Source organism: Oryzias latipes, chromosome 24 (genome assembly GCF_053564925.1).
Source record: "Oryzias latipes strain Hd-rR chromosome 24, Olatipes_Hd-rR_3.1".
Taxonomy (NCBI): Eukaryota; Metazoa; Chordata; class Actinopteri; order Beloniformes; family Adrianichthyidae; genus Oryzias; species Oryzias latipes.
The window spans coordinates 3,305,278-3,331,863 of NC_136260.1; the positions used below are offsets into that span (position 1 = coordinate 3,305,278).

Below are 26,586 nucleotides of genomic sequence, written 5' to 3' on the forward strand. Positions count from 1 at the left end.
CATCACATGTGTGTTGCAAAGCCAGGATACACCCTGGACAGGTGACAGAGGACCAGTCTGTTCTAGGGCCACACACTCACATCCACTGCTAGGACATCTTAGAGCCCCAACTCATGTATGCAGCGGGTTTTGGACTGTTGGAGGAAGCTTAAGTGCCTGGAGAAAAACCACACGTGCATGACAAGAACACGTAAACTTTACACAAAAAGGACCCATTGGACCACAACCTCATTACAGTTCAATTTTCAATTCAATTTCTTTATTTAAAACACAAATGAAAATAAACACAAGAGTTTAAAACAGACATAAAACAAGACCGTGTGCTTGAAAAGGAGTGGGTTGAAGAGATCCCACCCCTTTTTTACAACACCTGATGGTGTGCGTATTTCTCATTACATTCTGTATATCACCATGCAGAGGTGACATCTTTGTTTTTACTGATCATTTCTAGCCTTGTAAGGTTCCATTAGTGAGATCTTGTAGACTGCCAACCACTTCACACCCCCATGCAGCCCAAGCATGAAAATCTACGTACTTATTGTGAATCTTTATGGTCAATGATTTCCACCTAAATCGAGGCTTTCTGCTAAAAGAACCCTTAGTAACAGCAAATAGAAATAAGGATAGATTTTATATTCAGTCACACAAAAATAGGTGAAACTAAGGTTCACAGGCTGAGAATAAACAAGTGGGCACGACTCAAAGTTCTCGGAGCCACCCAGCATTTATGAAGACAAATATTTCCCCTTTACATCAGTGAGGCAAGGAAAGCTGTGTTTGCTGAAAAGACAGAGCTGCTTTGTCCCCCTCTCCACTGGGTCAGCCCTGGAGTCTCTCCCCACCCTGTCCCACCTCATTCCTGTCTCCCCCTCCCAGGCAAACCAACCCTCTGGCTCCTGGAGCTCCAGCAAGCCTCCAGATTGCAGAGATGCTGTCGCTCCTCAGTCTCACTCTTCTTCTCATTCTGGCTCATCAGGTAAGAGGAGTTTTGTCTCTAACGCTGCAGGACAAGCAAGAGCTTGTAGCGAGAAACCCGTTGCCGCTGTGGATTCTAGCACAGTATTGATTCTGGTTCAGCTTTTTTGTTGTACTGGTGAAAAGAGCAACCAAACTGTGAGCTGGTGGAGCTGCTGGAGGCCTGTTTTCCCACCACGAGATGAGCTCTTTCAGTAAAAGTGACTGGTGGGGTTCACATTTTTGACACAACCTTCAGTGACCTTTGCAAACTGGAGCACAAACAGCTACATATTCAGGTTTTATAGCACCAAACCTATGGCAGATATCAGAGTACAGAATATGCAGATGAAGCTCTGAAGCGTTTTTGTTGCTTTGAGAAGGTTTTCTAGGACCAGACATCCAGGGACTCCCTAAATAGAAAACTGAACTTTTATTTTATTTTTATATGAAGTTTCAGTTCACAGGCTGTCATCTGTCAAGAGAAGGCAAAAAATCCAAACGTTGGAGATTTTTAACCGTCTGTTCACAGGCCAAAGTATTCAGAGGATATGTTAGAAAAAGGATCAGCATTAAATGATGTTTTCACTTCTCTGTAATCAGTAAAGTTTGCTTGTTTTTGTCCATCTGTGCATCCACCAGAGCTTGTTGGTTTGTGGACACAGAGCTGAAACTTAAACCTGCATTGAGTTTTACACACATCAATCTGAATTGACTGCTTTGATTTATCAAACAATGACGACACATTTGTTCAAACCTCATTTGTTGCTACACAAATGTCTGATCTGAACATTCTGACTGATCCAGCTCCTTTTTACACTCACACTTCTACTATATATTTATTTCATTTGACTTGTCCTCTCTAGCAGCTGAGCAAACAGACGCTGAGAGCCTCTCGTCCTTTTACCGTTACAACGGGGCTTCTGTTAACTTTAGACACGTGGCAGATATTTATTTAAAGTGCATTTGTAAAGTGAGGTAAAAAGGATCCATCAGTCACAGATTCTGCAGTTTGTCCCACTGAAAAAGGTGAGTTTGGCCTGTAATACACTTCTACTGTGAGACCCAGAAGGTAAAACAGTATCCTGGAAATTACACCAGTGGTACAGTGGTTAGCACTCTTGCCTCACAGTGAGAGTCCTGGTTCAAATCCCAGCTAGATCCCGTGCATTTCTCCAGGTGTGACGACTTCTTCCAACATTCCAAAAACATGCTTCATAAGTACACTCACTGTAAGATGAGTGTAGCCTGCCTCCCCCATGAAACCAAAAGGTATGAATATCCTCATAACATACATAGAATACTTTACAAATATGTGTAGGGGGGTGTTTTCGTGGATTGGGAAGAGCTGGTGCTCATAGAGCAGGTAATTAGAGGAATACTCAGAAAGGAATCAAAATACTACTTTTGGGGTTGTTTTTTAAATTAGAAATAAACATTATAATACACTTAAAAGCTCAAAAAGCTGACATTGCATGTTATAGGCACTTTAAACGAGTCCATCTAAAGTTCTCCAAGACCATCTAGATGATCCAAAGGAGGATTAGGAGAAGATCACATGATCAGATAAAACCAAAACAGAAGCATGACTGGTCAGTAGTCTTCGGCGGTTGGGCTCTGGGTCTGAGACATCTTGCATGTTTGGACCAATAAGAGAACCCAGAGGCCAGACGCTGATGGTGGATAAGGCCAGGAGGAGCACGGGGCGGAGGTGGGCCGACGAAATGTCTGGAATGCCGATAAACAAACTTCTACGAATTGAAAGACAGGAATTTGATTGTGATTGGCTGTGAGGAAAGTGAGTACTTTAGCTATTGGCTGAGTGAGAACCAAATGATGAGCCAGGTGGAGAGATGAATGAGCAACCCAGCATACCTGAAGATGAAGTAGATCTTCCTTTTTGAAAATGCACCAAAGCTTCACTTCAAGGTTCTGGAGAGTTCCATTCAGTCTATGGACCTCAAAAGAGAATCTATGCAGGGAATTGAAAGTCTGTGTTTTCCAGCAGCAGCTTCAAAGCATCCCAGCTTCTCCATGGAAGACAGGATTGAAACAGTATGTTCAAACATGCTGAAGACCTACAGGAAACCTTTGTCAGTGAAGCCAGGGTTACATCACAAAGTATTGAAGTGAACTTTTGTTATTGACCAAATACTTATTTTCAGCTACATTAAAACATAAGACAGTTATAAATTATTTACTTTAAAGAAAGCAGAAAACACCATTTATATATTCTCATATATATATATATATAGAAATATATCTATATCTATATATATATATACATATATATAGAGATATACATATATTCTCATTGTAAAATTAGGTTAGTTTGGACCTAATTTTCCATTCCTATGATTCAGATAACTCATATTTTAGAGTCAGTGTGAAACCCTACATAAAGATGAGTGACTGAACATCAACTTTAACAATAGAATATTTTCTCAAACGTACAGAAAACAATTTAAGGGACACTACAGCTCATGGTATTTTAGACCTTTGAGACAGCAAAGCTTCATGAATTTCAGGCTTTGATCCTCATGATGTTTTGGCTAAAGGTTCCTTAAGGTTCTTACAGTCTGAACCAAAGTTCATTTAATTTCCTTTCTGCGGGACTATGCATGTACAGCAGGAGCATGTTAAAGCTTTGGTGTCAGAACAAAGGGGGATTGATGAACATGTTCTAGGTCTGACCACAGCAGAACCTCCTCTGGAGGTAAATGTTCTGCTCTGCGCTTGTTAAAAAAATGCCACGACAAAATGTCTGTTTTGTCAGAGTAAGGAGGTTCACGTCTAAAGACTGTTTTTTTATTATTGTTAAATACACTTATTTGTGGAAACGCTGCTCCTCAATGGCTCCTTCAGCAGATAAAGCACACCGGCTCAAATCAAATCAAATCAGTAGAGAGCAACAAGTCCCAATGCTGACCTCGTCCCAATCTAATCGACAATCCGTGGGATGTGCTGGACAATCTGATCCAATCCACAGATGCCAGGGAGGTTCTCCAAGTTGTTGAGTTCCTTCAGTGGAACTCGGAGAAGTTCTTACAAAGGAAGCTGCAATAAATTTAACTGGAAGCTCGTTTTTCAGGTTTAAAACAAACCTTTGCCACTGGGACCTAACTTTACTGCTTCCAGCTCTTCTCACTCTGAGGAGCTTTTTTAAGCAAAGAGGACTTTTGAGACGGTCCCTATCCATTCCATCATGGTCGTTTGATGCAGATGACACTTCTGGACGGTCTGCACGTCTTCTGCGTTCATTCATGAGAACATAAACTGGTTATCTGTAAGTGAGAGCACAGAGCAGCATGAATCCAGCTTTGCAGGTCTAAAACACCAAAGATTGGAGTGCTATGGAAGCCAAAACCATCAAAGCTCTTCAAATGTTTGACCAATTTAGACATTTTTAAACCTAATGCATGTCTGCAACCAACAATGTGATGCACCTTTTTTTTTTTTTTTAAATCCAGCCCATAAGCAGAGCTCAGAAGCAGAGGCTGCAGTTCTGCCGGTGGCCCTGCAGCTGTCCGGAGTGGAGTGCGTGCGCCCCCGGGGTGAGCTCTGTTCTGGACGGCTGCGGCTGCTGCAAGAGCTGCGCCCGCCAGTTCGGGGAGCCGTGCAACGAGAGGGATGTGTGCGACCCCCACAGAGGCCTGTACTGTGACTTCTCTGCTGACAAGCCCAGATACCAGGTTGGAAAGTGTGCATGTAAGAGTCCAGCTGAACCCACTGAAACGTTGTCAGACGTGGTCTTTGAAGACAGCAACCCCACCTTTTTTTCACAAGAATGAAACTGTTTCCACTGATCTGGGAAAAGAACCTGCTCTAAACCGGCTTGGCCACTAAACGATCCGAGTTCATGGAAGTGAGAAGTTTTCCTTTTACAGTTTAGACTTTATAGTCCACTTAGGCAGAGAAACATCTTAGGCCTGCTTCCCAGCTTCACGCCTGTCTTACTCACCGTCATTCTTGTTAGACAGTTGAAGAAGACACGAACCCCAACTATGATTATAGTCTTTAAGAAAGGAAAAGTCTGAGTCATTTTGGAACAGCAGTCAGATGAACGTCATGCACAGAATGTTCTTCCTGGTCCTGCAGACATGATGGGGGTGGGCTGTGACTTGAACGGCATCCATTACAACAACGGGGAGGTGTTCCAGCCCAGCCCCCTCTACAACTGCACCTGCATCGCTGGAGCCATTGGCTGTATGCCCGTCTTCATCCAGAAGCCTGCAGGGATTTTAGGAGCCAGTCCTCTGACGGGCAGAAAGCACCTGCAGGACACCACCTACATGTCAGGTGAGTGTTTGGGGAAGCTGGTGGGCGGAGCTACACTCCCCACATCTATTTGGAAACTACTGTTCTGACAGCCTGCAGTCATCTGGTGTTTATTTCAAAAAGTGAGAGCAGTGTTCATCTATCCAGACGTTTTTCTGAACTTTTAAATCGGCCAAAAGGGGAAACAAGCTAAACCAGAACTACAACATTTTAGCATCACTGTCCAACACTGACAGCTTCTCAAGCTTTCAAAAAGATCCAGGAAGGAAATGATTTACCAAATGCACATCCTGCAAATGTGACCAGGCTAACTGGACTGAGAAGCAGACATTTCTCTGGAGCACAACATGAAATCCTCCAGTAAGAGTGTGACCTTAAGACCAGGTTTGAGCATTCGTTGGGTCCTCATTCCCACAAACAGCTGAGGATGTTTGAAATATCACCTTTAAGTCACCACAGATGTGTTCTGGACATAGAGTACCATGAATAAAGCCAGTGGGAAGCACACTAAAGTTATTTCAGTCCATCAGTGGATCATCAATTACTATGTGTTCTATGAAGCTCACAACTTAGAACTAACACACTTAGTTCATAAAGGGCCCAAGTCCACAATTGTTCAAAATAGAGATATTATGTGTTCTATGGTCTTCAAGGGAAAAGCTATCTGTTTATGTGCAAAAAAGTCCCAAGTCTGTTGTAATGTACTGACAATGCTTGACATTTAAATGCATTAAGTGCAAAATTCCTGGACTTGGGCCTCTCTTGCACGGGTTTAGCTTTATCCCATAGATGGCAGCACTAGTTATCCAATATGGCAGCACCCCAGTTCAATTCAAGAAGGGCACAAGTCCAGAGACTTTAGTTTGCTAGTCCTCTGAAATGATAAAAGTGAGGTGCTTCATATTATAGCATTTTTAAGCTATGAACTGGTGCTAAATCTGGGTAAAGTATGAATCATTTGGTGTAGCCTCCCTTTAAGCTATGCAATTAAAATCATTTCCTGGAAAAACAAACCTCTTGGACTTGGGCCCCTTTTGAACTAACCAATTCAATTTCTCCACTGAATTCCCCAAGGTCAAAGTTTGGTCCTTTGCTCAGTTTTCCAAACATTTCTTTAAACTCTGCAACAAAAATCTGTTAATTTCTTTAAGCAGTTTATGCTTTTTGTTGTTAAATAACCCGTTTAGTTTTTGTTGCTTAAGGTTAAGTTGTACTTAACTTGACATCCATTTATTGGTCTTTGACTGTGATCCATTGACTGGAGTGTTTCTCTTTTCCCCTTTTTTGTCACACAAGCCTGGGTGTCTTTTTTAAAAATCTATGAAATTTAGCTCACTAAATAAACTGGATTTTCAAAAAACTATTTGGTATTAATTACAGTTTACTATCAACAATACTATTTACTGAGGATAAATACTAATATTTAGGGATTACAGTTTGAAGTTTCGTAGTTACTTTATTCTTTGAGGTTTGTAACCTTTAACACTAAAAGAGCCATTTGATCCAGTTTCTTACAGATTTAGACCCAATGAAAAATGCAAAGTCCCACCTCACCGTTTAGACGAACACACTTTCATATTTTTGTGGCCACTTGACCGTTCCTTTGTCAAATGCAGTATTTAAATATCTACAATAATGAAATGATGACAATGTTATTCTGCTATTGTCTACCTTTTGACAGTAGCACATACATGTTCCTTTCAAAATAAAATGCATCCTGTGTCAAAAAAGATCCTGCAGCAGTAGACTTTGTCTCTGAACAGAAACTCAAGATGAAATGCAAATGAGTTTGAACTTATTCTGATCATAAACCACTGTGACAAAACATCAAACCCTTTTCCATCATTGAGCTTAGTTATCCAACATGAGCATTTTGGAGGAATGAAGCTCTCAATGCCTCTGGATTCAGTGTGATGTCAGCAGGAGTGCTTACAAAATGTTGTGATCATATAATTATAAGTAAATCATTGTTTAGAAAGAATATATTATTGTTTTATGTGGTGTTTGTAAAGTAACATAAAAGTGCATTTTAATAAACTGGAGAGAAAAACAACGACACGGGCAAATTTATATCTAATTTATTTGAAAATTATTAATTAACGGTATTACAACTTTTATTTGACGTTTAAGAAAAAACGCTGCAACCTCCAGCTTTTTCTGCCTCAATTATTACAAAAAATGAACGCAAGATCATATAGACTATAGTTTCTCCTTTTTGTTTTTTACATTTTGGGATTTTTTTGTCAAGGAAAACATGTAGCTTGGCTCAAAAAAGGTTGAAAAACACTGATATAGATAACCGTCACCCACAAGCCTGACGGATACAGAATACTTCACAATCCTCAAATTATGGAAACAAAGAATTTTTTCATTCAGCTGAATTCTAAAAATCAAAAAAGAAAAGAAAAGTAAAATCCTTCTATGTAGATCCTGGTAAATTCCATCAAAGTAGCGGGTAGGACAGCCGTCAGCTGGACTGATTTGATCTTTTATCATAGATGTTAGAAGGCTCACTTAAAACAGAGAAACCAGCTGACGGATTCCTGTTTTTACTTGAAGTTTTTCTCTTTTTAACTCCTAATAAATATTCCAAATTCTGTAATTAAAAGCAGAATTAGATCTTCCCTTCCCAACTTATTGCTCGTTTTGCTGTAAATGAAAGCATCTGACTGCTGCCATGCATTTTATTGACTTACTGCATGATTGATTTGATCACTTCTTAAGCTTCAACATGTTATAAGAACCAAGTTACAATAAAAACAATCATTAAGCTGAAATTTAGAGATGATTTTGTGAATAAATAAACTCAGGTTCTCTTTCCAAAAGTCTAAATACATTCTTCAGTGTTAAAAACCCAGAATTGGAGTATTTGATGGGGACATTCAGAATCCTCCATCTGAACTGCTGCCACAACACACTTGAGGCTTCGCAGGCGGTGATCAGACTGTTTCAGAGGAACACGACTGACCAGTATTCAGGTGAAGTTCTCTGAACCTCCTACAGGAGCAGGACTTCTGGAGGATGCTGCCAGATCCAAAATGAAAAAAAGATTGATTGCTCTGTGATTCTCAGCAGCTTCAGGACTTGTGCTGACATCTTTAACACTTGAAGTTTACAGGGATCCTCCTTTGACCTGGAAAAGGAACTGCTTGATCCAGACCACCCCCTGGAGCCCCTGCTCCAAGACCTGCGGCATGGGCATCTCTGTGCGCATCACTAACGACAACGGGAAGTGCGAGATGAGGAAGGACAGCCGCCTGTGTCTTCTGCGGCCGTGCGACAAAGGACTGCTGAAGAGCGTGAAGGTTGAAACTCTTTGATCCACAAGTGTTTCCTCTCAAAAGTGACGCCAGCGGATGATGAAACCAGTGTGTTTGGAATTTCAGATGCCCAAAGGAAAGACGTGTCAGCCCAAGTTCCAGGCCAAAGTGGCAGAGAAACTGAGCCTCTCCGGCTGCACCAGCACCAAGAAGTTCCGACCAACCTACTGCGGCATCTGCACAGACCAGCGCTGCTGTGTGCCCAACAAGTCCAGCATGATCAGGGTGGACTTCAGCTGCAGGGGGGGCTCCGACACACAATGGAAGATGCAGTGGATCACTTCCTGTGTGTGCCAGAGGAAGTGCTCCAACCCCGGAGACATGTTCTCTGACTTGCAGTTACTTTAAGAAGAAAGCGACGGAGGCCAGCCGTGGGAACGCCAGACCCCCAAACCCCCTTTGAGCTTTGGACCAACAGTTAAGGACAAACATCTAACTTGACCAGACAGAATTTGGAGGGAAAATCCTAATAACTAATAAATAAAAGCTTCCTGGAGCAGATGTGGTTGGCCTGATCACAAGCAAAATGTTTGGTTTTTACTTAAAAGATTCCATTTTTTCTTTAAAGTCTTTAGTCTTCCAGACCTTCAAGTGGCAATCCTAAGTCTGGGAGGGTCAGGCGTGGCTTGGGCTCTGGTGGCGTCCAGACTATCATACTCCTCGATCAGAGAGTCCAGGGAGGACGTGGCCTCCGTAAAGCAGCCCAGGTCCATCCCCTCCACGTGTAGGAAGTGATGCAAGTGAGCCTAAAAACAAACAAACCAGCAGCTCAGTGTATAGAAAGCTTTTCTCCGAGTGAGACATTTGTCCATGCTATCCTTCAACACAATCAGACATTTAGTCTTTAAATTGAAAAGAATAGGAGGCTGGTATCTATAAGCTTACATGTCTGACCCATCAATATTTACACGCAACACAATCAAACCACTCAACTGTAAGAATCCGTTTTTCTTGGCAGAACAAAGAGGCAGCAGGTCAGACAGTGATGAACACACCTTCTTCCTGTAGAGCTTGGTGAAACGCTCTTTCAGCTCCATGAAGTTGAGCTTCATGCAGGTGTTGTTAGCCAGAGCCAGGAGGGAGTGGGAGTGGCCAACAGGTGGCACCGAACACAGACCCGTTTTCCAGCCTTCCTGGTTCCACGACACGAACGACAGCGATGGCCTCAGTCTGGAGCAAACAGGACCAGAAACAGGTTTTACAGGCACTTTAGAGAAAGACAGAAAATATCCGTCCATCCATTCTGGGGCCAGCTAGAAGGCGCAGTCTCTCCCGCGTGTCCTGGGTCTTCCCCAAGGTCTGTTCCCAATTGGATCTGTGTTTAACTATCGGCCAAACCCTCCTCTCCAGCATACAGCTTCCCAGGGAGGCTGAGGAGTGTGATTTCTCGGTAGTTGGTACACACCCTCAGGTCCCCCTTCAAAGAAAAAAAGGGGAATCACCACCCCAGTCCGCCAGTCCAGTGGTCCGGTTCCTGACTGTCACATGAAGCTGCAGGGATTTTGTGTTAGCCACCAAAGACAGAGCTAATGAAAAACTGCTTCCTCCTCCTGAGGCGCCAGGCAAATTACCAGTGTCTTTGAGGTTGACTGATACTCTCTCTCCATGTCCAAGTCAAAGTCTGCCCAAGACATTTTTTACCTTTTAAACCTGTCCAGGTCCCGGGACCTCAATGCTAAGCATCTCTGCTGAGCTACCTTAGACTCAGGAATCTCACAGGTGAGCCGGGCTTGGCAGGACTCCATCCCCAGGTTGACACTATCCTTTACTTCAGGGATTGTCACTGTGGCCGGCCCCAGAGACCTTGTGACCAGAACTCCTAAGAGCAGCAGAGACAATTGAAATGTAGAACATGGTTCCACAGACTCAATCTCTTCAGCCTCCCTCTCTACCCGTTTGAAGTTATACCGGATGTTGGACATTATTTACAGACAGACTTTGACAAGCACCAACTGAACACCACTCCAATTCAGATCAGGGAGGCCATTCCTTCCATGCCCTTCCCGGGTTCCACACTCCTAGACCACATGGGCACTGAAGTCCCCCAGGTGAACAATGGAGTCCCATGTTAGGGGACTTTCCGGTACCCCTCCAAGAGACACCAGGAGCTGCTTTTCAGCCCGTAGACTGAAACCAGTCACAGACCTATGCCCCATCTAAGGGGGAAAGGGACAGGACCCTTATGTCCATCAGGGTAAACTCCAACACTTGGCAGTTGAGCTGTGGGCTCATGAGTTAACCCACACCTGCTCAGTGCCTTTCACCATGACCAACGTAACAATGGTAGAGACTCCAACCGCTACAAGGAACTGAGTTTCAGAGCCCAGGCTGCAAATTGAGATCAGCCTGGCTGTTTTTAGCTGGTACCTTTCAACCTGCTACATGAGCTCAGGCTCCCCCTCACCTAGAGAGGTGACCTTCCAAGCCCTAAAAGCTGAATTCCATAACTGAGGTTTAGGCTGCCAAAGCACCTGCCTGCCACCCGAACCACATTGCACCGGCCACTTTAATGTAGGTAGTGGTCCCATAGAGGGATGGGCCCACGGAGGGGTGATCCCAAATCATCATTCTGGGCCTGTGGGGATTTCCCAGCTGCCAGGGCACTCACCTGTGAGCCTCAAACCAAGACCTTGGTCCAGAGCGGGGTCCAGGCGATGTACCTGGACCATGGTTATTTATTCTCATGAAGGGGTTCTGAACCGCTCTTTTTTTTTTTTTTTAATTGTCCTGTCCAACAGCTAAGCAGACAGATGAGAACTGAGGGCCTCTTGTGTTGGACATATTTTACTTTAACAACAGGGGTTATTAATCTTCTGACAAACCAAAGGTATGTCTGAATAAACCCCTTTTGTAATTGAGGCCAAACTTTATTCATTTCAATCATGTTTGTAAATCTTTTGTGTTGGACCGGATGGAAAAGGAAAGAAGGGAAGAAGAGAGAGGGATGTTGGGGGGGGGGGTAAGAGGGTGATAAAAGGAGGGGGGGGGGATAAGACCATGAAGCAGCATAGAGCAGACAAGTTTACTGGTTGTTAATCATTATGGTAAGGTTCAAATGTAGTAAAAAAAAGGGCGGGGCCTATCCACACACACACTCAAATGTTATAAACACACCTGTTAGCTGCAAAAATGTCCACATGTCAACATGTACACAATACAGATAGTGTTCACACACATACTTATGCCTTAAAACCAACTAGTGTGAAATATTTCAGTCATTCAATCATGCAAACTGTTAGTGCAAAGGTGAGCTAACACCAGTGCTCAGGTGAGTGTTTATGTTCTTCTAAAATGGGTGGTGGAGCGTGACAAGAAGGAGGGAGAGTGACCAGCCATCCCCACCCCAAGACCCCCGCCGCAGCAGCAGCGGCAGCCGGAACCCCCCAACGCCAACCGGCAGCAGGCAGAGAACAACCGCCCCCCCGGCGACCACATCCGCCACCCAGGCCAGGGCCAGCAGGACGGTCTGGCTCATCACCTAGGACCTCTATCAGGGGAGAGCCTACCAGGAGGGTTAGGCCTGGACAGCTTGAGCCCTTAAACCACTACACCACATTACGGTGGCGGTTCACAGAGGGAGACTGAAAATAGACCAATATATTAGATTTTTACATTGAAAATGGATTTCTTACATGTCCTCCATGGATCGATTTCCTTTTATGATAACGCAGCTAATGTGCACTAATAGGCTATCTCATTATCTGATGCTTCTTGTCAGAGCAGAGCAGGACATGGGTGTGAACGAGAGGCTGGGTGGTGTTCCAGTGGAGCAGGATGATGCAGTGACATGTGCTTCCAGCTGCTGGACGTGGGATTATCACCAGGCTCAGGCTGCAGGTTGTGTCCAGGTGTTTGGGCGGCTGGCACTGACCTCTCGATGTTTCTGCGGAGATCCGACACGTGTACGTTCCCTCTGACCATGAGAGCACATGCTAAGTACATGCTTTGCTTTGGGTTGGCGTGGATAAGCTGATGGTCCTTACTGAAGGCATCGCTGAACATCTGATCCAGCCTGGAGAAGAAAAAGAAGAATCAAAGGCAGTTTTCAGTAAAAATTATGTTTAAAAAGTATCTACAGTAACACATTAACTTGCATTTCCTAATATTATCAAGGCTATTCTCATTCAACTGTGAGAGGGAAACGAAAATCCTCAAATCTTTCTTCTAGGTCAAACATTATGGTTTTGCTTTATGTTGAATTGATTGATATGGAACCAATTGTATAAAGACATTTTATAAGGAGACAGAATGATGTCGGCAGAACCTGCTGCAGAATTCCACCAGGAAGATTTGATATTTATATCCCATATAAACGACGAACAGACAATAACAGCTGACCTTCTGGGGACGGCGTTGACGTCTGCCAGCGTGTACAGAGGTGTTAGACTGGGCACCAGGTAGTGAAGGCGTGGGAAAGGAACCAGGTTCATGGCGATCTCGTTAAGATCCACATTTAGGCTGCCCTCAAACCGTGCAGAGCTGCAACCCAAACAAGAGCAAAGAAAAACTGCTCCTTTCAAAAACGGAGCAGAAAAGGACACATTTCCTGGTACTAAATATTGAGTTTCAATTGTGATTTACAGCTGAATAGTTGCTCAAGCAAACTGAGTAACTATCTGAATGTTAAACTGTGTAAGAATGCCAAAATAACACAGTTTGGAAGAAGTGGCCAAAAGTATGAACAGCTTTGGAGAGCGTAGAAAAGAAGGGAAGAAGTGAGTGCAGGCAGGTTGGAATGGGTGGAGAAAAGTGTCAGGTGTGATGAAGAGTTTCAGCTCAAATGAAAGGAAAGGTGTAGAAAACTGTGGTGAGAGCAGCCATGTTATTCAGCCTGGAGACAGTGGTACTGAGGAAAAGACAGGAAGCAGAGCTGGAGGCAGCAGAGAGAAAGATGCTGAGGTTCTCTTTGGAAGGGACCAGGATGGATCAGGAATGAGGACATCAGAGGGACACGTTAGAGGTTTTGGAGATAAAGTCAGACTGAGATGGTTCAGACATGTCCAGAGGAGAGACGGTGAATATATTGGTAGAAGGCTGCTGAGTCTAGATCTGCCAGGTATGAGGTCTAGAGGAAGACCAGAGGAGGTTTCTGGATACAGTGAAGGAGGACATGAAGGTAGCTGATGTTAGAGGAGAGGATGCAGAAGACAGGGTTAGATGGAGGAAGCTGGCTGTGGCTAGCCCTGAAGGAAATAGACAAAAGGAAAAGAAGAAGTATGTTTTCCTTTGATGAATTTAACATCTGGGTGTTTTTGGCTGAATATGTCAAACACTGGGAGGAGTAAACAGAAATAAATGGGTCAGGCAAACACATTGATCAAAATGTGAGACAGAATTGCAACTGTTCTATGTTAGCAGCAGGAGCTCCAGCAGCACAGCCTGTGTGTTTGGAAGAGAGCTGCTGATTAGAGCTGGTAAAGCAGATCTGTCTGGACAGAAACTGCAAAGCAGAGGCCCAGTCGCTACACAGATGCATGGAAACACAGTGCTCACCCTCAAAAAACCTCTGCATTTTAACAGAAAGTTGTGTGTTGAGTGATGCTCTGCAAAGAGCTGAGTTTTTTGTTTTTAAGTAAGTTTACATCTTTTTGAAAAGTTCTGCAAACCTAACAATAACTTGACATACTCAGTGTAGAAACTAAGAAAAAGAAAATCAACCAGAAAATTAAGGCTAATTTGTTCTCACTTTAAACATAGAACCAAATGTTCACACATTTTCAGTGAGCTTAGTCAGAATAGAATCTGCTACAGTTCCAGCAAGTTTTTGGACAGCAGCCCTGAGAAGACTGACAGGAACGGTGATGGTTCAGATAATGGACACAGCCATCAGTCGTACTTTATCTGCTCTTTTAGGAAATGATCTACCTTGACCAAACTCATTTATTATGGTGGGGTTTTTCCCCCAGAAACATTAAAATACCATGGATAGTGCTTTTAGAGTCTTTGCTTTGGAGTCCTGTTCTCATTCACCTATTCACACACACATTCACACACACATTCAGCGGCTATGCTGCTGAACTCTGGCGCCAACCACCAGCGGTAAACTGAGGTTCAGTGTCTTGCCCAAGGAAACTTCAACGCAGGGTGAGAATCGAACCTGAAATTTTCTGATCAGAGGTCGACCGCCCTGCGATTGTGGCAGACTTAAGTACACAGAGGAGCCACAGCATTTACAGCCGGAGGTAAGTAAACATTGAATTTGACACCAAACAGAAGCTGCAGTCCTGGTTATGAGTGATGACACCTGAACGATCCTGTACTCCTCAGTTATGTATAACATGCTGAAACTCTATGGATGGATCACCTCTAAGAAAACACAGGACATATTTGAGACCTTTCTGAAGGCCAGAAACAGTGAATACTCATTAGTTCTCTGCACAACTGAGCCACTTGTTAGAGATGAAACCACAAACCCATACCTGGTCATATTGAGCAGCAGGTTAGCCACAATATTATTCATGGCATCAAACGGCTTCTCCACCTCATGAACTCCACCCTGTCCAGAAGAAAGCGTGGCGTTCCTTCTGACCATCAACTCTGGCTTAGCTCCATGAGCAACCATCTGAATCTTCTGCACAATGTCCATCAAAGACTGGAAGAAGCAGCCAAACACAGAAAACGAAGCGTTATCGACAGAGTCATCGCCCCCGTATGCTTACATGTTGTGTATACAGGATTAAAGTCCCTCCTCAGTCATCTTTGGCTCCATTTTCTATTATAAGTGTTCCAAGTGGTCTTTTAATGATGGTTATGCTGTTTTAGGACAAAATCTTAAAACCTGTGCCCTTTTCTGGGACATAGTTTCTGCAGAGCGGCAGTTTATGAGAAATTCACCTCTGTGACTGTTGGTGCGGAGGCCGAGGTAGCCGACTCGGTATCTGGCTCAAAGACGCAGATGATCTAGTTTTGGGCAAGTTGATGCCTGGGAATGGAGCAGTGGACTGCCGATTGTAGCACCTACTTCACTCCCACTAGCGTTTTCAAATGGGATCTTTGCTCCTGATTCATAATGATTTGTAAAAAGAAATACTCAGAAACAGTCTTAATCCTGATTTTCATAATTTTCTTAAAGATTAGTTCCTTCCGTCAAAGCTGGGGGGTGCACCAGCTCATGCCCGTCCAATAAAATGTCCTTCCACTGCTGTATTTACAAGTTTTTATCACTGTTGCTTCCAGTCACTTTGTGGATTTTAAACTTTCTAATCATTGCTTTTTCCTAGAGTGCAGAGCAAATAGCAGAAAGATCCTTGGTCAGGCCCCCCCCCCCCTCTAATCTAGCCTACAGAGGAGATGTTGGCAGAATCCTATGGAAAGAACCTGCCCTCTTTATCCAAGATTGGAGATATTTTCTTTTTGTGACTTATAAACATGAGAGACGGGGAGATAGTCTGCTGCTGAGACATGATTGTTTCCTGAGAGGAAGACAAAGAGACTTTAGACTTTTTGGATTAACACATTGCAAGCTCTTCGCATTTTATGAACTCAGCCAGTTGTCTCAGGTGAGCCAAGCTTCTCAAACTCAAGCAGATTAAGTCTCACACAGGAATGGAAACATCCATGAGTGATCAATGCTGAATCCTCATAAATGATTCTGCAGGTAGAACATGTAGATGTGTTTATTTGTCCCTCCTAATCATAGTTTTAGCTTCATTATTTTATGAAGTGTTAGAAATGTGAAGTAGTTGAGTTGTGCTCATCCAATGGTGTGATGGTGGATCATGTGAGAACCGCTGCACAGACCTGGTTCTCCACAGGCAGCACACAGTGAGCGTGCTCCGTCAGCTCTCTCATGGCCAACACGCTGTTGTAGGGAGACGTGATGACATCATCCTCTGCTGACGGGTACATGGAAGTGACAATCCGGGACACCCCTGGGAATTCTTCCTCCAGCAGGCCGAGCACTCTGGTTCCCAGACCAGAACCGGTCCCTGAGCGGGGAAACAGACGGTCAGCTTAGTTTGTGTCACCAGCAGGAGGACTCGGAACCAGGCTTCAAACCTTCGTAGAGTCAGTGAGGTTTTAGGATATTCTCCCTGATTCACTGCAACATTATTGAAGTGAGACCATCATGTCGTTGGTACAGCATGCAGCCACTCGCTGTTGACTAACACTCAGACTAATGGCGGCTGTGGTGACCCATCAGCAGGTCAGAAGATTGCCAAGTTGCAGGTTCAGTTCCCCTCTGCCTGTCCTGATGTTGAAGTGTTCTTGGGCCAGGCACTGAACCGCACATTGCTCCCGGCACAACAGCTCTGCCACCATCAGTATGAATGTGTGTGAATGCCAGTAAAGAACTATAATGACAGTAAAAGATTCTAGAAGCTTAAATTTGACAGTAAACAGAGAAAAAGGATGATGGCTCACCAAAGTCACAATGATAGAAATGTGTTTGATTTGGCTTTTTTAGCTATTTTATTTCAAGTAAATCTGCTGCAGCAGGAGGACCTTATTTTTCATGCATATTTGGGTTTATTTCATTTTGACATAAACTGGTAAATAAGTACAAATTGCTATGTTTAGAGAAAAAAAGACACTTTATGCTTCTATTATTGTAAATATATGAAAGCTACCTTTTATAAATGAATGGATTAATGACCACAGAAACAAATGAAATGCTTTTCTAAACAGGGAAGTGGAACTTTGAGGCTCTCAAATGGTCTTTCAGATATGAACAGAAACAGGCTGCAACAGACTGGCGACTTGTTCTGAGTGTTCCTCGCCTTTGCCCAACAGTAGCTGGGTTGGAACCAGCAATCCTGTGATCCCAAAAGGAGATTCAGTGGGAACTGAAGATAAATGGATGGATGTAAAATTGTCCTCTAGTAGACATCTAAAAATGTCTACAGGTAGACGAGTAGGAGACGTCTATGTGCAGATATCTAGCAGAACCCTATTGGGAGAGCTCTAATAGAGTACCGTAATGGAGTTGTCTGAGGTGTACGGTAGACATCTACAATGTATATTAATTATCTAACAGACGTCTTGTACCTGGTGGTAAGAAAACCCAAATGGCTTGTTTACAAAGCATGATGGGACGATTGGCTGTGGGAAAGTCGTCTATGAGAGATCTGAACAGCAATGTGCAATAAACCTCCATGAATTGATGTCTACTACTACAGCTGCAAACATTGAAATAGATTTGTCTGTGCCTGGACGGCGTGTAAATAGATTCTGTTTTCTAGATAATAAACTCAATTCTCTCAAAATCACAGAAGGTTTCCTAACTATGTGAGGATCCTCCTGAGTCTTTGTTGGTGCAGCTAGAACAGAGACTCACAAACGCTGCATACGAGTGTGTCAGTTATAACCATATGACTATCATTTAATGCTATGAGGACGACAGGGACTCTTCATAGAGTGTCATGATTACATGACCTATGTTATCTGATTTATGAAGATTATGGTCATTCATTGTTTTTGTTTTATGGGCTAAAACTCTAGCTCTAACTACCTACCTGCCCACTGGGCATTAAATGATGAAAGTAGCAAGTCTGGGTGGCGTTTGAGACTTACCCCCTCCCAGAGAGTGAATGAGGAAGAAGCACTGCAAACAGTCACAGAGTTCTGCGGCTTTCCTCAGCTTGTCTACAATTAGCTCCCTGTAGACTGATCCGTATGTCATGTGTCCGGTGGCCCTGAAAGTGGAGCTGCCATCAAACACAGAAGAGCTGGAGGCCTGTGTTCATAAAATGAATTCACACAGAACACAGGGTTCAAATACACCCGACCCATTTCTACTGATGACGGCTCACACACTTACAGACAAACAGACATGAGCGCAGGAAGCTGTGAGAGCACAACCCTGCAGTGATTCACCATCAAGCTGAAAGCAATGGACTTTTCCAAACTGACCAATATCAGCAGAAAAACATCCAAACAGATGCATCTTTGAAACATTCATTCATGTTTTTTGGGTAGCAAAATCACGCTCAACCACATAAAAAGTGTTTTTTCCCCACATGAATCTAATGTGTTAACACAAGCAGAAAATAATGCTTGTAAAACTGAACACTGCATTCATGCAGAGTGAACCTTCACCATGAAACAGGAAAGGCAGGGACAGTTAGTGCAGCCCCCACAACAAAACAGTCAAACATGTGTCGCATTTTTAAATCATCTCCATTTTAGCCAAAGAGTTGATGCTTTCATTCACTAATATTGATTTAGTTTCATAAATAATTTTGTCAGAGGTGAATGTATGATGAACTCCTGCTGCTCTGCAGAAACTAAGTCCTAGAAAACGACACAGGAGTTCCCTGGTTTATCGTGGGGGACACGTTCCACACACAACCCCTCACTACCTGTTTTTAGACCATTTGCTCAGACAGGCAGGAGCATTTCCACACATTACTCTCAAAGTGCAAACCTTCATAGAAAAGTGAGTTCAGCATTTTGTAGGAGGAAAATAAAGTCTGGAAAGCTGCACAGCAGACATGGAGACGGTGAACCGTGACAGCGAGGTGACACTGGAATTAAAAGACCACTGGAAACCATTTTACAATAGATGATCAGAGTGGGACTTTAACATCACTGTGGTGCAGATTTACTGCTGCGTTTCCATTGATTCTCTATCAAAGATCCACTTTTTTGAGCTTCAGTTTTGGTCGTATGCTGTTAAAGTTAAATTAGGGAATACCACTTTATGTTTCAGGACAGTTTATACTACTGGACAACTTTGTATTAGGTATGCCAAGAAAAGGAAGTGGTTGACTCATTGGGTCTGGAGATGAGAAGAGGTAGAGTTTCTGGCATCACACCATCAGACGTTGAGTGGCTTTCAGGTACACTGAAGACTCCAGTTCAGCTGCAAGGAGCTGAAAAGGTGGCGTGCCATGGCTGCAGCTCTCTTCTCTTACCAGTTGTTCCCTGAACCCGACACGTCCGTAAGAAGCTGAGCGCTGTCAAACAGCTCCCGCAGGGGGCCCTGCAGGATCTGGCTGATCACCCCCTCCTCCATGTCAACCAGGACCGCCTGTGGATTCACATATGCCAGAGTGAGGCCAGCACATTCCTTCTTTTGACACGTTTTCTGGAGGCCCGAGCGTTGCTGCCTTTAAACTGCGGCTGCACATTACCCAACCACAACTATAAATTGAGAGCATTTTGCATTCCAGTCTCCTATCTTTGGTGTTAAAACCTCAAAGCGCCACCTGCATTCCAGACGTTTGGTACACTGGGTGGAGTTAAACAAATAAATAAAAAAAGAAGCAGGAACTGTACTCTGACTACAGCTCATCACCACAGATGGTGACAATCCATCTCGAAACGTAAAGAAGTTTCTTGATCCAAATTCAATTTTCAAACAAAATCTGAAATTTTTAGAAATCTTTTCTGATTCTATTGTTCAAACCTTTTTCTTTATATTCAAATCTCTAGTTGTTCATTATGGAACATTTCCTTCCACCCAGTGTTGTTGGTTGGCTTGCTGGTTTCATCGTGGTAAATATAGTTTATGTAAGGAACCATCAGTCTGAGGCTCTGTCCAAATTCATCCACTAACCTGCAAAAGCTTTTATAGTGCAGGACTGGATTTTAATGCTGTTTGAACACTTGCTCACTACTCCATTATTGTCTAATAAACACCAAATATGAAGTTATTCAAGCAGAAATCAATTAATATAAACAACTTACAAAGACTTTTTAAATTCCACTGTGTTCTGATGATGAAACTTGGAGGATTTATGAATAAATACATGGACACGTTTTAAAAAAAAAAGAAAAATCATTGAAACAGAGATTTGGTTTATATTCACCAATTCACACTGGTTTTCGCAGACACTTAAGGAAATTTTTGTAAATCCTGCCCGACAAAATGGCGAACCAGTGCACTAACCATGGCGTAGTGGGGGAATTCGGACACAACCTGACTCCGTTAGGGGAACTTACTCTGGCTTTCAAATGCTGGATTTGGCCTCCGACGCTGCAGGCAGCACCTTTCCTACAGCGATGGACCGTAGATTATACAAAGAGACAACATCTGACTGACTCCATGATCACCTTCAGAACAAACATCCCACCTCCAGTCCACGTTTCGAAAGAAACTGCTGGTGGCGTCATCGTACAGACCCCTCTGAAAACAACCATGCAGAACAACAGGACTCCCATCAGCTGTGATGTCATAGCTGTTCTACATTTACATACAAACATTTAAAAGAAACTACAAGGAGCCGCGTTTCCAGAAGAAAGAGCAGGGTTGGATGCTGTATTTCTGAGTGAAAATTAGATTTAAAGGCTAATAATTGGCAAAAAAAAAATTAAATAGAGAAATGATCAAAGTTGACAATAAGTAAAGTGAAAACAGCAAAATAACAAAAAAGATGTTTGTGAAAAAAATGCCAGAGCCAGCGACCTCATACACCAAGGAATCCCCATGTATTTCAATGGAGGCAAACATCCTGGAATATTTTGAAAAGTTCAAGGATTTGAAGGACCAAAAGTCTCAGCTGGAAAAAGCTGAAAAAGCTGAACATTTGAATAGTTGAAAAGTTGAAATAGCTGAAAAATTATAAAAGGAGTTTAGCAGCAAAAATGGAGGAAGATGCTAGAATAAAGAAAGAGAAACAGGAACACAAAGAGTTGAAGGCTGGTCAGACATTGTCTGTTGGTTGAATGCTTTATAGAATTCAAGCAATCATTCTAAATAAACTTCAAGCTTGTTCAGAACTAAGAATACATCTTACAATTAAAGAACATTTGCTCCCATTTAGTTGCATTATAAATCCAGATATGCAACTAAACATCACGGTCAAGTGTTGAATTCTTTCATTGTTCCAGAAACCAAAGTACATTTTTTTTTTTTTATACACTGTATTTTATCCCACGAAGGGAAATTCTTTCTCCGCATTTGACCCATCCCCCTGGGGAGCGGTGAGCTGCAGCCGAAACCGCGCTCGGGAGGCAGTAGCGTTAAGGGTCTTGCCTAAGGACCCTCACTGGGTGATGTTAACTGCTCGCCATTGATATGGTAATTGCCCCAAGTACCATTGCTCATTCCCCTCCGGGAATCGAACCCTGGTTTCCTGCATGGTAGCTTCCCACCTTACCAACCGAGCTACCCAGATGATTTGAGGAAGTTCTGGAGGCCTTAAGAGTCAAAAGTGTCTATATGGTCTTCAGTGGTTGAAAAGCAGAGCGGACTGGAAAACACCAGCAACTGGTTTCTTTAAATGTTTCTAAGAACAAGCTCAGAGCTTCAGAGACTGAAAGAATAATGTGCAGCTGCTTTTTATGATGTGTGTGGTTTTGATAAAGTTCTCAGTAGACGTTGTCAGTCATTTGTGGAGTGGGGAGCATCTCTTTCTATAGGAGCAAACTATTTTTTGAAGAGTATGACTGTATTTGGTCAAACTCATTTAAAATCTTAATGGCAACAAGCTCTTGAGCATACACAGCTGATGTGTATGCTCAACAAACACATGCATCTGTTGGTGTGCATGTGAATACATTTTTATGCAGCTCTACAGCTGCATAAAAATGTATTCACATGCACACCAACAGATGCATGTGTTTGTTGAGCATACACATCAGCTGAAACCAAAAATTGAAACAGTAAAACACTCCTTTCAAAAAATGTTTTAAGAAAAGTCAATTAGCTTAATCTAAAAATTGTTGGTTTTTTTGCAGCGTTGGCTAAAATGTACTTTTCTTCAAGGCTTCATTTCTTGAAAGACAAAGTGACCATTTAAAATCTGGCTGTAGAAAGGCAATGCTTCAAAGTATCATTAGGTCCGTTGGATCTGAACCCGGCAGCTGTTGGATATGTCCCTTATGGATCATTTGTGCTGCTAGAATGAACCAACAGGATGATGAGAACAACCAGAGAACAGGTTGAGCCTGGTTCTGTTCCTGACAGATAGAGCAGCACACACATGTCGACATGCAATGGTTCAAACTTAAGATGTATCAGAAGGGCCAGAGTGTTTGGAACATTGTAGTTTTTCTTTGAAAACTGTGGCTTTTCTTCTCCTTTTAGTGTCAGTTCCACCGATACGTTCATGACCTTCAGGGAAATTGCAAACTTACAGAAATGCTGCATTCATGGGGTGTTGGAACGGTCAGAAAAATGTCAATCCGACTTAGAAAATACACATCAATGTCAGAAAAACAGCAAATCTTCTAACCCCACATGAAGGCAGAACAATTTTCTGCACCTAAACAAAGGTTTTTGTAGAGCATATCGTCTTTGACCTTTGATTCTCATTGTGTCGTTTCTTCTTCTTATTAAACATTTATTTTATTTCTGTAATCTGACATTGAAGTGCCAGAGGACTGCAGGAGAAAATGAGTCTGTGGCTAAAATCTGGCATATTTACATTTGATTTTACATGTTCATTAATATGACATGTCCCTTTTCTTACAGAAACATTATTCCTAGCATTTCTGGAGGTTTCTGATTACATTTGTGTATATTCATAATCTCATTCAATCTACCAGATTATTCACCAACAATACGCACTTTCTTTATGTTTTTTCAACTTTTTACATCTTTAAAAGTTAAACAAAATGAATGAGGTGTTTTTACATGAGCTGCAAACGTTTCTCATTGGGTTATTGATCATTTCAGTTCCAAATGTAGCAGTAATCGGATTACTCATGATCATCTTTTACCTTGTTGACGGAGGCGTACTCTCTCAAGGCCAGATCCCAGAACCTGTAGCCCACCTGGTTTCCACACTGCCCAACTGGAAACCACATCATCACCAGCGTCAGAGAAACATGAGGCTCAGTAAACAAACAGATCTACTGCACGTCACCTTGTACAACAACTGACTGAGTCATGGCTGCAGCAGCTCGGTTAGGCTCCTCCCACTCCAAACTAAGACATTTGTATTAGTTTACTTTGTGGAAATCCAGAAGGAAAAACCAAACGAAAAATGAATCAAATAAACCTGTAAGCTGTTGACAACAACTCCCGCCTTACAGTCAATCGGTCGGTCGCGTGCTGATGACGCGTTACCTCAGTAGCCTATGAGAGAGGCATATCCACTGAGTTCTATCGCTAGAGGAGACACGGCCGCTTGGGAAGCCTGGCGGGCGGTGGCGGAGCGCGACGCCATCTTGGTGAGGTCGACGACGCCCACATGACAATGATTTCTATAGCCTTTGCTGGCATCTAAGTAGCATTTATATAATTTATATATATTTATGTTTATATATATTCATATTTTTATATTTTTTGTAATATTTTTTACAAAATGTTATATTTATATTGGTATACTGTATACAGGTTTAACAAAATAAAATATACATTTATGTCGACATCAAATTATACGTACCTCATGCAGCATGTTGGTAATAGCCCTGCAGCATCATGCATGTCAACATGTGTACTATTAATGAAGCCCCTGCAACATTAAAAGAAAAAATTATAATACTTACCTGTGAAATGTTATGCCTTCCTCCTTCGTGGACTAATTTCTACGATTAAGGCAGATGAAATCTGCACAATGAATTGGCATTTTGCAAAAAATGTGTTGACATGAATGCACTGCAGCAGTGACTTGACCTCACCAAGATGGCGGTGCTCTCCTCCCATGAGGAATCAATGGATGTCTCCTGTAGCGATAGAACTCATTGTACATTGTACATTGAACTCATTGGTCTCTGGCTTCCTCCCACTGTCCATAGGTCAATTGGAAACTCTAAATTGTCCCTACATGTGAGAGGAAATGTGTGTTTGATCGTGGCCCTGCAAAAGTGGTGAACAGTCCAGGGTGCCCCCTGCCTTTGCCCATAAGTGGCTGGGATAGGCTCCAGCAGCCCTGTGACCCCAAAAGGGACATAACAGTAGAAAATGAATGATGAAAAAATTAAAAATCTTTTTTTTTTTTTTTTAACTTGTCCTGTCCAACAGCTAGGCAGACAGATGAGAGCTGAGGGCCTCTTGTGTTGGACATATTTTACTTTAACAAGAGGGGTTATTAATCTTCAGACAAACCAAAGGTATGTCTGAATAAACCCCTTTTGTAATTGAGGCCAAACTTTATTAATTTCAATCATGTTTGAAAATCTTTGGTGTTGGACCGGACGGAAAAGGAAAGAGGGGAAGAAGAGAGAGGGACGTTAGAGAGGGGGGGGTAGGAGGGTGATAATAGGAGGGGAAGGGGGGTAAGACCATGAAGCAGCATAAAGCAACAAGTTTACTGGTTGTTAATCATTATGGTAAGGTTCAAATGTAGTACAAAAAGGGCGGGGCCTATCCACACACACATTCAAATGTTATAAACACACCTGCTAGCTGCAAAAATGTCCACCTGTCGACATGTACACAAAACAGATAGTGTTCACACGCATACTTATGCCTTAAAACCAACTAGTGTGAAATATTTCAGTCATTCAATCATGCAAACTATTAGTGCAAAGGTGAGCTAACACCTGTGCTCAGGTGAGTGTTTATGTTCTTCTAAAATGGATGGTGGAACGTGACAAGAAGGAGGGAGAGTGCCCAGCCATCCCCACCCCAAGACCCCCACCGCAGCAGCAGCGGCAGCCGAAATCCCCCCAACGCCACACGGGAACAGGCAGGGAACAACCGCCGCCCGGGCGACCAAGCCCGCCACCCAGGCCAGGGCCAGCAGGACCGCCGCAAGGCCCCCAGAGCCAGAGAGCAGGGAGGCACGGAGGGAAAGAGAGCGCCACCCCAGCCCAACCAGGAGAGCAGCCCCCCCGCCGCGCCGGGAGCGCCCAACGCAGGGCCCCACCGGAGAAGGACGCCCACAGCCCCAGACGAGCGCCCCACCACCACCCAGGAGTTCCGGGCATCCCCCCGCCCCTACCCCAGGTACCAGCCAGGACCCCCCAAGGGAGACCCGCTCCGCACTCCAGGCAGCCATCCGCCCGGCCCACGGTTGGTCCAGGGAGGAGCAAGGCAGGGGCCCGCCGCCCCCGCCCAGGAGGGGGGAACCCCGGGGAAAAAAAGAGGGCCCACAAGGGGTGTTATAAATATGGCCCGACCAGGCTCGGCCATGTTGGAAGTTTGGCGGGGCCCAGCGCTCAGGGGCAAGGACCAGGACCCACCCCCCAGGGACACGAACACCCCCGGCTCAGGTGTAATATGAACCCCCCCACCGCGCGGAGAGAGCACCGCCGGGCCCAGGGAGCCAGCACCCAAGGGACACGGCCGCCATCGCCAAGGGGCCCGCACCCCCCACCAGGGAAGGGGTAGGGGACAGATGGACCCAGGTCCCACCTTCCTTGCAAAATGTGTGTGCGTGTATGTGTGTTTGAAAGGGTGTGTGTGCATGTGTGTGTGTTTATGTTGGAATGTATATATTGAAGGGGGAGGGGTGTGTGTACTAAGGGGGGTGCAGTTAAAATTGGCGAGTAGGGCACTAAGGGGACATCTCCTGATTACTCACAGTGATGTCCCCTCACCCTCCCCACCAAGGGGCCCTAAATGTCTAAGGTGCGGTTAAAATTGGCGGTTAGGGTGCCAGGAGGACATCTGCTGCTTGCTGGCAGTGATGTCCAAGCACCCCCCCTACCAAGGACCCTACATGTCTAAGGTGCAAATAAAACCGAAAGAGGGGGGGCCCACTCCATACGGCAACCATAGGAGGGGGGCCACTGCCAAGTAGCCCCCCCCCCAAGGCACATCGCAGGCTAGACCCCCCACCCCCTCACCCTAATATGAGGTTATATGAGGAAGGGGGTAAGTTGGGGACAGCTGGTAGACTGTCCCCCGGTGGTCAAACAGCTGTCCCCCAGCCCCCCCTCCAGCAAAGGCGCCAGGGCCACCCAACCCAGGGGCCCCACCCCCGGAGGCGCCGACACCCCAGGCCCAGCACCACCCACCCCACACAGAGAGAGAGGAGCCAGAAAGCGTCGCCCCCCCGGAGCAAGCCCAGGCCCCCACCCCCAAACGCCGGCCCTAGAAGAGCCCTGGTCAGGCCTCGACGGGACCGAGGCAGCCAACCGGCCGGGGAAACCGCCGATGGCCTCAGCGGAGACCCCGACCCGTCAACCCGAATTCCCTCACTGCACCATGGTTAGTGCACTGTAAAAGCTGTTCACCATTTTGTAACGGTGTTGGAAT

The 26,586-nt window shown here is 44.1% G+C and overlaps 2 protein-coding genes across 5 annotated transcripts; one reads left to right on the top strand and one right to left on the bottom strand.

Annotated features, from left to right (window-relative positions):
• Positions 1–795: 795 nt before the first annotated feature.
• ccn6 (cellular communication network factor 6) lies at positions 796–9,051 on the top strand. The gene is made up of 5 exons (XM_004083918.4): positions 796–976; positions 4,425–4,662; positions 5,053–5,253; positions 8,344–8,537; positions 8,619–9,051. The coding sequence occupies exons 1-5, from the start codon at positions 929–931 to the stop codon at positions 8,898–8,900; spliced, it is 963 nt and encodes a 320-aa protein (XP_004083966.1). The 5' UTR covers positions 796–928; the 3' UTR covers positions 8,901–9,051.
• tube1 (tubulin, epsilon 1) lies at positions 4,114–23,562 on the bottom strand. 4 transcript variants are annotated; one of them, XM_078943134.1, is made up of 13 exons: positions 23,306–23,471; positions 23,160–23,233; positions 20,570–20,622; positions 20,439–20,490; positions 19,409–19,524; positions 18,066–18,187; positions 16,293–16,480; positions 14,972–15,144; positions 12,891–13,031; positions 12,424–12,564; positions 9,548–9,722; positions 9,138–9,298; positions 4,114–4,238 (listed from the first exon to the last, which is right to left on the bottom strand). In XM_078943134.1, the coding sequence occupies exons 1-12, from the start codon at positions 23,328–23,330 to the stop codon at positions 9,140–9,142; spliced, it is 1,419 nt and encodes a 472-aa protein (XP_078799260.1). In that variant the 5' UTR covers positions 23,331–23,471; the 3' UTR covers positions 4,114–4,238; positions 9,138–9,139. The 4 variants fall into 4 exon arrangements, with proteins under 4 accessions (XP_078799260.1, XP_023808944.1, XP_011490363.1 ...); XM_023953176.2 differs by lacking the exon at positions 4,114–4,238 and having other exon boundaries at positions 7,295–9,298; positions 23,306–23,367; positions 23,441–23,562; XM_011492061.4 differs by lacking the exon at positions 4,114–4,238 and having other exon boundaries at positions 7,295–9,298.
• Between the last annotated feature and the right edge of the window lie 3,024 nt (positions 23,563–26,586).

What these genes read in the sequence shown, in the direction of transcription:
- ccn6 (XM_004083918.4), top strand. Translation starts at nt 929, where the DNA reads ATGCTGTCGCTCCTCAGTCTCACTCTTCTTCTCATTCTGGCTCATCAG. An exon ending in CCAGGTTGGAAAGTGTGCAT is followed by an intron (nt 4,663 to 5,052) that starts GTAAGAGTCCAG and finishes CTGGTCCTGCAG; the next exon opens with ACATGATGGGGGTGGGCTGT. An exon ending in GACTGCTGAAGAGCGTGAAG is followed by an intron (nt 8,538 to 8,618) that starts GTTGAAACTCTT and finishes TTGGAATTTCAG; the next exon opens with ATGCCCAAAGGAAAGACGTG.
- tube1 (XM_078943134.1), bottom strand. Translation starts at nt 23,330, where the DNA reads ATGACTCAGTCAGTTGTTGTACAAG. An exon ending in TGCTGCCTGTGGAGAACCAG is followed by an intron (nt 15,145 to 16,292) that starts GTCTGTGCAGCG and finishes TGCTTCTTCCAG; the next exon opens with TCTTTGATGGACATTGTGCA. An exon ending in GTCAACGCCGTCCCCAGAAG is followed by an intron (nt 12,565 to 12,890) that starts GTCAGCTGTTAT and finishes TTTCTTCTCCAG; the next exon opens with GCTGGATCAGATGTTCAGCG.